General features: G+C 41.8%; 1 protein-coding gene across 4 annotated transcripts; it reads left to right on the top strand.

Moving 5' to 3' along the window:
- Nucleotides 1-1930: 1930 nt before the first annotated feature.
- Nucleotides 1931-10279, top strand: LOC115172843 (heterogeneous nuclear ribonucleoprotein Q). 4 transcript variants are annotated; one of them, XM_029730644.1, is made up of 12 exons: nucleotides 1931-2078; nucleotides 3507-3666; nucleotides 4404-4522; nucleotides 4943-5050; nucleotides 5399-5512; nucleotides 5757-5933; nucleotides 6042-6177; nucleotides 6953-7158; nucleotides 7370-7519; nucleotides 7620-7741; nucleotides 7935-8287; nucleotides 8967-10279. In XM_029730644.1, exons 2-12 carry the CDS (start codon nucleotides 3519-3521, stop codon nucleotides 8990-8992), a joined length of 1659 nt encoding a protein of 552 aa, XP_029586504.1. In that variant the 5' UTR covers nucleotides 1931-2078; nucleotides 3507-3518; the 3' UTR covers nucleotides 8993-10279. The 4 variants fall into 4 exon arrangements, with proteins under 4 accessions (XP_029586504.1, XP_029586506.1, XP_029586502.1 ...); XM_029730642.1 differs by lacking the exon at nucleotides 1931-2078 and adding an exon at nucleotides 2180-2297; XM_029730645.1 differs by lacking the exon at nucleotides 1931-2078 and adding an exon at nucleotides 2186-2297 and having other exon boundaries at nucleotides 7935-8260.
- Nucleotides 10280-11850: the final 1571 nt, after the last annotated feature.

The following is an 11850-nucleotide window of genomic DNA, read 5'->3' as shown; positions in this document are numbered from 1 at the left end:
AGCACATTTTTTTTAATGTTGTTTTTTTAGGTCGATTCAATCTCAACATTTCAAGATACTAATTAGAAATTTTAAGATACGTGAGTCAACATTTCGGGACACTATCTCAAAACGTTGAGATACTAAGTTGAAATTTCGAGAGAGTAGAGCAGGGGTATTCAACTCTTACCCTACCTGGGCCGGAGCCTGCAGGTTTTCTGTTTTACCTGATAATTAATTGCACCCACCTGTTGTCCCAGGTCTAAATCAGTCCCTAATTAGTGGGGTACAACTGGTTTCAAGGTCCAGAGTTGAATTTGATGGTGGTAGAGCATAGTTATAGGATATGTTTCTTCATTTGTAACATTGTGTGATTTCAGAGGTGGCACCACAGGTCCAAGATGTGGTGGTGGGGGAGGGGAGTATTTCAATAAACAGTCATCTCACATTTTATAGTTCCTTCAATATGTGTTGTGCAGACAGGGGGGTCCTGGGGTCCAGAGTTTTTCCTGATCTGGTAGGCACAGTGGTTCTCAAACCTCTCCTCAGGCATCCTCAGCCAGTTCATGTATTTGATCTATTCCAGAACTAGCATACCTGATTGAACTTGTCAGCTAACCCTTGATTAGGTGAATCAGGTGAACATCTAACACAAAATTGTGAAACGTCTGGGAGTCCCCGAGAAGAGATTTCAAAACCACTGGGCTAACCTAACCAGGTAAAACTCTGGACCCTAGTTGGAGGGTGTGACATAATAAATCAGCTGTAAAACAGTTTTATATGGGCTATGATGGGACCAGATTATTTCTGACCAGATCATATTGTTTAAAACATTTTTGGCAACAACTGATTGGAAAATAAAACTAACATGGCCGAGTTTGCTTTATGCAGGTTAGAGTCCTGTAGGCCTTTGTTGCTGTAAGTTGCTCACACAGTATGTCATCACTATTGTGTTTATTTAATTCCAATCATTTTTTTATTTTTTTTTATTGAACATTTTAACTAGGCAAGTCAGTTAAGAAAAATTCTTATTTACAATGACGGCCTATCGGGGAACAGTGGGTTAACTGCCTTGTTCAGGGGCAGAACGACAGATGTTTACCTTGTCAGCTTGGGGATTCGATCCAGCAACCTTTCGGTTACTAGCCCAACGCTCTAAACACTAGGCCCCGGATTGATACATTTGAATACAAAACCAAATTTCATCACATTAACATTTTCTCTTAACACAAATAAATGGGCCGATTTTAGGCTGTAAATATGTTACCGCTTTGTTTACCCTGGGCAGAGGCTATCGGAGCGCCAAGGCTTTTCATGCCTACCTGCAGCTTTGATTGTTCTCAGTAGACTAGTTGACTGAAACACAGATTAATTGTGCACGAGTTGACAAATCATGTGGCAAATCAGTCTCAACAGTCGTTTGTCCCTTTAATCAACGTTTGTCAATATTTTGTATTAAACTGAATCCAAAGTGTTGGGGCATATGCCAGCTCGTTTGCTGGCAGCCCTGCTGTGTTGATAGATGGAAATGGCCACATAATGCTACAAATGAAGAAACTATCTCGACATTTTTAGTTAGTATGTCAATGTTTAGACAGTAGCTATCGATGTTATAAAAAAATCGTGGCGGGAATGGCCTTCCATACAAAACCTTGATCATCTGCCACTCCACTAGGCAAGCCCGTGCATGGGTGTCTAAGAAACCCCATCGATGAGACAACTCGCGGCGTGAACGGGTCGTCACTAGTTACCACTGCCACAAAGTCGTAAACCCCGCCTTGTTCTATAATTTATCTTCTTAACATGTTATTTGGAACCTAAACCTAACCTCAGTGCTAACCGGATGTCTAACCCTAACCTTAAATTAAAGCCCAAAATCTTTTTTTGTTTTAATTCATGTTTACGAAAGCCTTTTTTTTTTTACTTTGTGGCTGTGGTAACTAGTGGAAACCGCGTGAACGTGGCAGCCATTTTACATCCTCAAGAGTGAATGAGTGGAGCCGGACCAGTGCCGGGAGTTTAACACTTTTTCCTCTTTTAATTCTCACATTTTCCTTCCGAAACAATCAACACCATACAAGTTGGTGATCCATCGGCAGGTATGATGAATACTACTAACTGGTCACGTGATCATAGTACAATATATAGCTAAAGTCTGTGGGCTTGTGGTGTTTCAAACAATGTGGAAACTGGTGGTTGGGACGGGTTCTACAGACCGGCTTTTTGAAAATGGACTCTCCCTATGTGGCGGCACGTTGACAAACCACGAAGCTAGCTAGCATGACTACAAGAAGGCCTCTGTTAAACCAAAGATGCTGGTAACATCAACCTATGAAATTCGAGCCAAATTATGTCAACCAGCAAGTTACATATGAGCTATCATGGTTTTAATGTTACTAGATAGCGAATTTAGCCAAGTGAGCTAATTCTGACAGATCAGGAATGACACATGTTCATTGTCAACGGGCTAGTTAGCTAACCCAGCCAGCCAAGGAGCTATCAGCAACGCGTGAGCGTGCAAACTTCAAGAGGATTGCCTTCTGCCATAGTTTTCATGCAACTCGTGAGCTAGTTCTTTAGCTAACCAATGTTGGCTAATAAAACATTTCATATCATCCCGCCAACGTAGCAAACTGGCATGCATAGCTACTAAGGTGTGTTATTGCGACTTGACAGCGTGAGGACTATCATTAGCTAGCTAGTACCGCATGCTATTATTTAGCTAACGTTGGTTGGCTAGCTAACGTTAAGTTGTTGGGCTATATACAGTATTTGGATACCGTTAGGCCACAATGCTAGCTATGCGTTATTGGTTGATCTAGGTAACTACTTAGCAACCCAGCTAAATGGATTAGTTAGATATTGGCTGCAATGAAGACTTGGCATGAACTGAAATAACGGGAGTTCAATTTGACTTACATTTACGCTCGCTAAGTTTGCTTACTAGTTAATAGTGTCAGTGGCTTGAGACAACGTATTTGTTATAACCATTGTTAATAGTTAGTCGACCACGTAGTATACTCCTGTACACATGCTTGTTGACCGGCTTGCTAGCTACCGGAAACTGGTGGTAGTTGCTCTCAGCCGAAGGAACACGTGTATCAACTATAACGTTAGTTAGCTAGTGCTGAAGTCGGCAATCAGTAGACTAATTTATTATTTAGCAATCAGGCCAAGCCCTTGTAAATGTTAGCTAGCGTGTTGTGCAAATGTGTTCTTCAAACCCAGTCGAAGGCGGGAAATGTGTAATTGCGTGTACACACATTTGACCATGTAGCCTAGCTAACTGTCCTCACAAATGGAAATGAAATTAACGTATTCAGTTAAAAATCATTGGTATTTATAAGTGTCAGGATTATCAAATTTGATAGACATGCAAAATCAAATATTGTAATTAAAATGTGACCTGATTACACTGTAAGGGACCACATGGACCCACGTGTGCCTGTTGCACATGACATCCCCCAAAAGCTCTCAACAGCCTTGCACTTGACCCAGCATTAATTTGGCTCATTACATTTGCACAGATTTCTGGAGACATGGCCACAGAACATATTAATGGAAATGGTCCAGAAGAACCAATGGATACCACTGCTGCAGTTACCCATTCTGAACACTTCCAGACTTTATTAGAAGCTGGTTTACCACAGAAAGTTGCTGAAAAACTAGATGAAATTTACATAGCAGGTAAGGCACATTGAATACCCAGCATATTTGTATACATAATTTTAATTTTTGCTATTGCATGTGCTGTCATGTATTACATTACATTTTGAATGTGGGAATTGGGATCCTCAAGCAACTTTTTGTGGTTTCCTACCAAAATGGGTACTGCAGTGTTATGAAAAAAGAGAATTTAGACACCACCAATATCGGTTGGAAATAAATGTCATGTCTACATTTCCATTGTCTTAGAGGTGCATCTGGGCAGAGACCACTGGCGACACGGCCAGTGTTGTGTTTAAGAATTCAAGTATATCAGCACAGATGAGCGGCGAGTTAGGCCACAGTTCGGCGGAGGTCTCTCTGTACAGTCTCAGGCAGAGAATTCAGCCAGATGGGCGCATGCAGGAACAATGGCAGCAGCTGTCGGTGGCTGGGACAGGTGATGGGTCTTCCAAGAGCAGAATGTGGACAAGCTCATTAGGAGCGCACAGTGCAGAGGACTGTTACATCACATCTGTTGTGATTAGTTCTGCAAAGGTTGAAGGCGCTGTTACTCAATGTACTTTGTCAAAAAAAATTCGGACATTATCTGAAGTATGACTGCATTATTCAAATTTAAGAGATCCCCAACAAAGGTATTGCCACAAAAATAAGAACTTTGATACCTCCAAACATGCGTTGTGGCTAGATCCGTTTGAGAAGATATCCCGTAGTTCTGTTCCTGCTAGTAACGGATGTTTTCTGGTGTTTCTCCTCAGGTTTAGTATCTCACAGTGACTTAGATGATAGAGCGATCGAGGCTCTGAAAGAGTTCAACGAAGAAGGTGCTCTGCAAGTTCTGTTGCAGTTCAAGGACAGCGACCTCTCACATGTCCAGGTATATATGGAGGGGGACGGCGTAGTAGAAGTTGGGTCAGCTGCATGATTAGTATGAAGATGTATGCTCACTACTGTGTCGCTCTGGATAAGATCGTCTGCTAAATGACTCAAATGTAAATGATTAGACTGCACTGTGCGTCTTTAAATTAAATGCTACCAGTTCACCTTCTAAAGCAGTGTTTCCCAACCCTGGTCCTTGAGTACCCCCAACAGTACACATTTTTATTGTAACCCTGAAGTAGCACACCTGATTCAACTTCTCAACGAATCATCAAGCCCTGAATGAGCTAAATGAGGTGTGTTTGTCCGGGGCTACAATGAAAATGTGTACTGTTGTGGGTACTTGAGGACCAGGGTTGGGCAACACTGCTATTAAGTATATGTATTGATTATTATTATTTTTTAATTTACCCAACAGAACAAAAGTGCCTTTCTTTGTGGAGTTATGAAGACATACAGACAGAGGGAGAAACAGGGGACCAAAGTCTCAGACTCCAGCAAAGGACCAGATGAGGCCAAAATCAAAGTACGGTTTTAACAAACATTCTCGAGTCAATCACCACCTTCCGGAAACACCTGAAACCCCACCTCTTTAAGGAATACCTAAGATAGCATAAAGTAATCCTTCTATCCCCCCCCCCCCCCTTAAAATATTTAGATGCACTATTGTAAAGTGGTTGCTCCACTGGATATCATAAGGTGAATGCACCAATTTGTAAGTCGCTCTGGATAAGAGCGTCTGCTAAATGACTTAAATGTAATGTAAATGTTGATATAAGCTATCGTAGAGATTTTATAAAGTTATCATTGTTTTATGATGTGCAGTTGTTCTCTGAAAGGTGTTTGACCTGAATTATGTTATTTAAATGAACAGGCCCTGCTGGAGAGAACTGGCTACACGCTTGACGTGACAACAGGTCAGCGGAAGTATGGAGGCCCCCCTCCGGAGTCGGATCACTCAGGGGCACAGCCCACGATCGGTACAGAGGTATGTCTCTACAATAATTACATAGTGTTTGATTAGTGTGTAATAATTGTCGTCCGTGTGGATGGTGTTTCCGCATTCTTTGTCCAAATGATGAAATCATGTACTTTTTCCTGGAGTGACTTTGGTTGCACTGATGGTTTACCGCTAAGATCTGACTGGACACACATTAATTCTGTATTTTGGAGATTTATTTTAACAATGATCCTTTCACACCAAGATAACCTCCATTTTGCTTTCATCTCAGATTTTTGTTGGCAAGATCCCCAGAGATCTATTTGAGGATGAGCTGGTACCTCTGTTTGAGAAAGCCGGGCCCATTTGGGACCTGCGTCTAATGATGGATCCACTCAGTGGCCTCAACAGAGGTTACGCCTTTGTCACTTTCTGCACTAAAGAGGCGGCGCAGGAGGCTGTCAAGCTGGTATGAAACACTTGTGGTAAACTTCTCTCCTAACAGAACAGTAGGAATGGAGAATTTAAGCCCACCTAACCATGACATGTCATGAACTCTCTTACCCTTTCCCCACAGTGTAACAACAATGAAATTCGACCCGGCAAACATATTGGCGTGTGCATCTCCGTGGCCAATAATAGACTGTTCGTTGGTTCCATCCCCAAGAGTAAAACAAAAGATCAGATTGTGGAAGAGTTTGCTAAAGTCACAGGTAAGGTTGAATGATCCTCTGGACATTTTGATGGGCCAGTCATGTTGTCTTTGCAAAAGTGATCGTTTCCTTGGCAGTAACTTTGACAACCGTCTGTAGACGTTGCCTTACGATTACTGAATGCACTAGAGCAGGGCTGCCCAATCCTGGTCCTGGAGGGCCAAAACACCTCTGTTTTTTGTTTCTACCTGGCAGTTAATTGCACTCACCTGGTGTCCCAGGTCTGAATCTGTCCCTGATTAGAAGAGGATGGAAAAACAGTGCTTTGGCCCTCCAGGATTGCCATGCCTGCTGTAGTGTGTTAGATTGAATTTAGTCTGTTGAGGGTTATGTGAGGTATGCTATGTAAAGCTGGGCTATATTTTGTCATTTGATAGTTAATTCCCAATGTGATGGTTCTGTGTCCAAATGATGAAATGCATATATTCTACCCTGGAGTAACTCTGGTTACGCTGATAGTTTACCGCTAAGATCTGACTGGATACTTAACTGGGCACAAATCAACGGTCTCTCGAGACTGATGTCCAAAGAGAACAGCTGTGTCAAATAAAGGAGACACTAAATGTTTTGAGTAAACCGAAGGGAACATTCCTTGATTGCATAAAGTCTTGAATGTGAAATATTCTGTTCTGGTGCCAACTGTTGTATGTATTTCAGTAAGGTACTCAGAGTACTTGGCATTGCATATGGAGCTAGAGCGAGCTGTCTGGTGAACTGGTCACTGTTCAGATAGGATACCCTTTATGCCTTTCCCCTTCTGCCCCTCTTTCAACAGAGGGTCTTAATGATGTCATACTGTACCATCAGCCAGATGACAAGAAAAAGAACAGAGGCTTTTGCTTCTTGGAATACGAAGACCACAAAACTGCCGCTCAGGCCCGCCGCAGGCTAATGAGTGGCAAGGTCAAGGTGTGGGGGAATGTGGTGACTGTGGAGTGGGCCGACCCCATAGAAGACCCTGATCCTGAAGTCATGGCCAAGGTATGGGGAGCAAAGATAACATGGCTCATTTTGCCTGTGAATAAATTGTGATTTGTTCTTTGTTCTGTCTATCCATAAACTTGTAGAATAACACTGATTTGTGTTGGAGGCTGTTGACCAAGGAGTAAGAATAGAGGTAACCACCCGTGTCTGAGCGAGCCAGAAACAGATTTACGGGATTGATAACCCGCTACTACTTTTCCCCTCCCAGGTGAAAGTGCTGTTTGTTCGGAACCTTGCGAGTACTGTAACGGAGGAAATACTTGAAAAGGCCTTCAGTCAGTTTGGCAAGTTAGAGCGGGTGAAGAAGCTGAAAGACTATGCCTTTATCCACTTTGAGGAGAGAGACGGAGCAGTCAAGGTACAGGCTGGAGTCTTTATATGTCTCTAACGAGAGAATCACGAAATTGTGGTAAAAATGGCAAATTTTTGGAATAGTTATTAAACTTGCATCTTGACAGGCCTTGGCCGACCTGAATGGGAAAGACCTGGAGGGAGAGCACATTGAAATAGTCTTCGCCAAGCCACCTGATCAGAAGAGGAAAGAACGCAAAGCCCAAAGGCAAGCGGCTAAAACACAAATGTAAGCAAACCATTGATTTGCAGTTATTCGAGACCTTCATTATAGTTACATTGTTGGGTGGCCTTTCATCATTGAGTTCTCTTTAGTGATTGAACAGAGAAGTTTAAAACATGATCTAACTAGATCATTTTATCTTGTGTCCTGTATGGTTACTAAACAAGTGCATATCCTCTCGCCTACCCATTCTTCACAGGTATGACGATTACTATTACTACGGCCCACCCCAGATGCCACCTCCCACAAGAGGCAGAGGACGTGGTGGCTATTCCTACCCCCCTGACTACTACGGCTATGACGATTATTACGATTACTATGGCTACGACTACCACAACTACCGGGGCGGCTATGAAGACCCCTACTACGGCTATGAGGACTTCCAATCTCCCGGCCGAGGACGATCCCGAGGCGGAGCCCGTGGTGGTGGTGCCCTATCCTCCCGGGGCCGTGGAGCCGTCACGCCCAGGGGCAGACTAGGGGGTTTCTCCCAGCGAGGAGGAAGCGGCCCTGGATCAAGCAGAGGTGTGCAGGGGACCAAAGGGGCACTGGGTAAATGGGGACTAGCTGTGTTAATGGTCAAAGCAAATCTTTGCAATCAGCTATACGTTAAATGCAAACATACTATTTGGACAGGACTTGAATTACCTTTTTAAACAAATATTATTATTTTTTAACCTGCATTTGTCTTCCTTATTTGGCATAAATTGACCCAGTCCTGCATCCTTTTTATATATAGAAAGTAAGGAATCAGTCATACAGATGGACTCATTTTTATTTGTACTTTTGAAAGCTGGGCTAGATGTCCCTCACATTAAATTGGAAAATGTTATGTATGCAAATGTATTTAGCTTTATGTCCAAATGATGAAATACTTATATTCTATCCTGGAGTAACTCTGGTTACGCTGATAGTTTACCGCTAAGATCTGATTGGACACTTTGGACATTTTAGGTTATTATATACATGACTAGAAGACTTCCTCAGATTTGTGTCCATTGATGGGCAAGTATGCTTATTCTCAACATTTGAAGGCAACTGCCTTGACTGATGTCACCTTTCAGAGCACCAACTCTGAAAGGTCTGCTCCTCTGCATATTTAGATTAGCATATATGTTGATTTAGATCCGCATATATATATTAGGATTACCCTAAACTAGTATTATATCATGTTAGATGATTGAATGTCATTAGTGATGTTTATATTCTGTCTCTGTTGCTTGGCCAACAGGGAAAAGGGCTCGAGGCCGATCCTGACCTGTCACTATGAAGACTGACCTACTGTGTTGGGTTACACCAGAAGCGGCAACGGATACGGATGGATAAGTCAGCGAAATGGTCCAATATTCCAGCCTTACAGAAGCATCTCCCCCAAACTGCCACCTAAACAATCACCAGATTATTTAGATACACCCCCCCTCCCCCCCCAATGCCATTTTAGATAATTATTGAAGAATTTGCACTTTTTAAGTTTTAGTTTGAAGTGGCTCAAAGGAGCTTGATGCTATTGTATATTTTTGTGCTAATCGGAATTTTTATTGTCGGAATATCCATGTTAATCTTAATCGTTTGATTTGGATGTTTGAAGAGAACATCTGCAGGTTTTGGGTGTAACCACCAGGCATGGATAAGTCAGGCATTCCAGGAAAGTGGTTCTTTTCAGAACTTGTCTTTTAATGGGTTGGTTAACTACCTCAGTACAGAGGATTAAACTACCCTGCCTGTACTGTAAATAGGGAAACTATATTGATGAAAGCAGGGCTTGTTTCCTACAAAATATGCACAAGAGCAGCAGAACAACCGAAAGTACTTAATGTAATATAGTAAATTTGTTGCAGTTCTGACACTGCAAACAGTCAAACTGGCCATGCAAAATAATTGCATATGATGAGCCTGAACAAGCCCTGCTTTTATCCTATTTTCAACTGAATTAGCTGCCTTGCTTATTCAGATTATTGTAGTTACTGGTTGTATAGTTTGGAAAATGTTACTTTTGTAAAGGCTTGAACATCAACGAAGGCATCAACTGCCTTTGAAAAAGCCCTGCAGTGTCCCTTTGCCACTCCAATGGATAAAAGAGAACAGAACATAATTATGTTCAGTACCCCCACACCCCCATTTAGTGTAAAAGAAATGTCCCAATCATGTGAAATCTTGAACGGTCCCCCTCTAACTCTAAGCCAGCTACTATTTAGTCAAGCCACTTGATTGAAATGAATTTCCATAATGCCCTGAAAGTGAGCATGTGTGCCTGTAGCTTTTTCAGGGGGGTGGGGGATCGTTGTCATAGTGGTCAAAGGGATACTGCAGCTATGATTTGTATTCCATGTATAGCAAAAAGGATACCGAGCTATTCATCCGGTTTTGTACACAGTTAACTCCCTCTCAATAAAATCATTACAACCACCTTTTGAAAAGATGTTAGCAGTTTTAAACCATTGTTGGTGGCCAACAACGTTTTTTGCATTCCTGCAAATAAATTGTTTTATACTGTAAAATGGAGGTGAGTGTAACTTATTTTTGTAATAAAGTTTTTGATTTCTATCTGTGTCTTATGACTTCCTGTTGAACCATCTCAAAGTTGTGCACTGATTATAGCATAGAATTGTAACATATCCTTTCTGATTCACACCACAAAGTAAGCACTACTTTCTCAATCCCAGGGATTCTTCAACCAGAGGCACGTGTACTGTCCTGTGATTTCAATTGAATCATTACATTCATCAGTACTTGGCAGTGACTCGCATCGGTTTTGTCGTCAGCCTACTGCAACATCAAATGAGCGTTGTAGAGATTAATATATGCTTTGCTTTTAGAATAGTCTATCTTCATCGTTATGATAGCAGGTGATATCTGCATACAGGCTATACATATGACGGCCAAAAATGTTATGTGATCCCATAATGAACCGGAGGTGACAAGCATGGCGAATACGACTCCCGTTATTCTGATGACGAAAACATGTTGGGTGTATGATTGATATTCATAAATATAAAGACAGTGAATGCATGGGGAAGCCATTGTTGACACAAGCAAGTCTTCTGCTAAGGGACAGCTCGAAATTTAATGAAGGGGGATGGGTGTTCCAAAATAGGGGTAGGTTGTGTCTTGTTTATTTATTTATTTTTGCTTTGGGGAGGATTGTCTTTTTTGGGGGCGGAACAGGGGAGGGTAGGGTTTTTTTCTCTGGTTTAAATTCACTCTTCTGCTCATACTTTCCCTATAAACAATAGCTTGACTTTTGATATTACCATAATTATTATTATTAAGGCATAATACATTTTAAAAACATTTGTGAATGTTTGTTATGGTGTGGCTATTAAGCTTTATTTACTGCAGGCCTATGATAGGAAGGAAGTGCGCCCTGGCTCTCCAACTGACTCCGACAGTTGAACCTGAGGTGAGGAAGACTCTTTCAGACCTGACAGAGTTACTCCTGTACAAATATTTTGATTGAAAGTTAACGAATTACCCTCCTGTAAGTCTTTCTGTATAGCAGACGCAGTAGCCATCTGACAAGAAATGCATCTCGGTGTCATAGCATGCCACCGGCATCTTTCTGTCTGGGGTTAGGCTTAAGTTTATCTTCCTTATATATATAAATTAAAATAATATTGTGACGACCCTCCCACTCTGTCTGCCTAATTATTTCTCTTTGCTCTTGTTTTTCTTAATAGGATGTCGGTGGGCGGAGCCGGGAGGGTCGTCAGCGAAATGGGACACACCTGGGCCCGTGCGTGTCCCGGGGATAAATACACATTTCCCCCATTCTTTGAGGACGTTCCATGCAGACATTGTATATTTGTTTGTGGAATTTTGTGGTTTGTTTGTTTTGGCACCATCTATGCAAACTATGTATATAGTTTACTTTAGTTTATAAATATATTTTTGTTATTCCTTGATATCTGACAGTGTCAGCTATGATAAGGTTAAAATGGCTGTTACAGATTTATGAATTGGTTCCTGAGGCTTACGTCAACGATTTAGAACTATAAAAAAGTCTGATAAACAGACATGTTGAGTTTGCGGGAGAGTTATCTTCAGTTTAAATGCTGGTGTTCCACCTCTGCGGTTATGACTTTCCAGTGGCTGTGTGATCTGATTACGCTAGAGCA

This window comes from Salmo trutta, chromosome 33 (genome assembly GCF_901001165.1).
Source record: "Salmo trutta chromosome 33, fSalTru1.1, whole genome shotgun sequence".
Taxonomy (NCBI): Eukaryota; Metazoa; Chordata; class Actinopteri; order Salmoniformes; family Salmonidae; genus Salmo; species Salmo trutta.
Note: the sequence above shows the minus strand (reverse complement) of the source record. Positions and strands in the feature narration are given on the sequence as shown.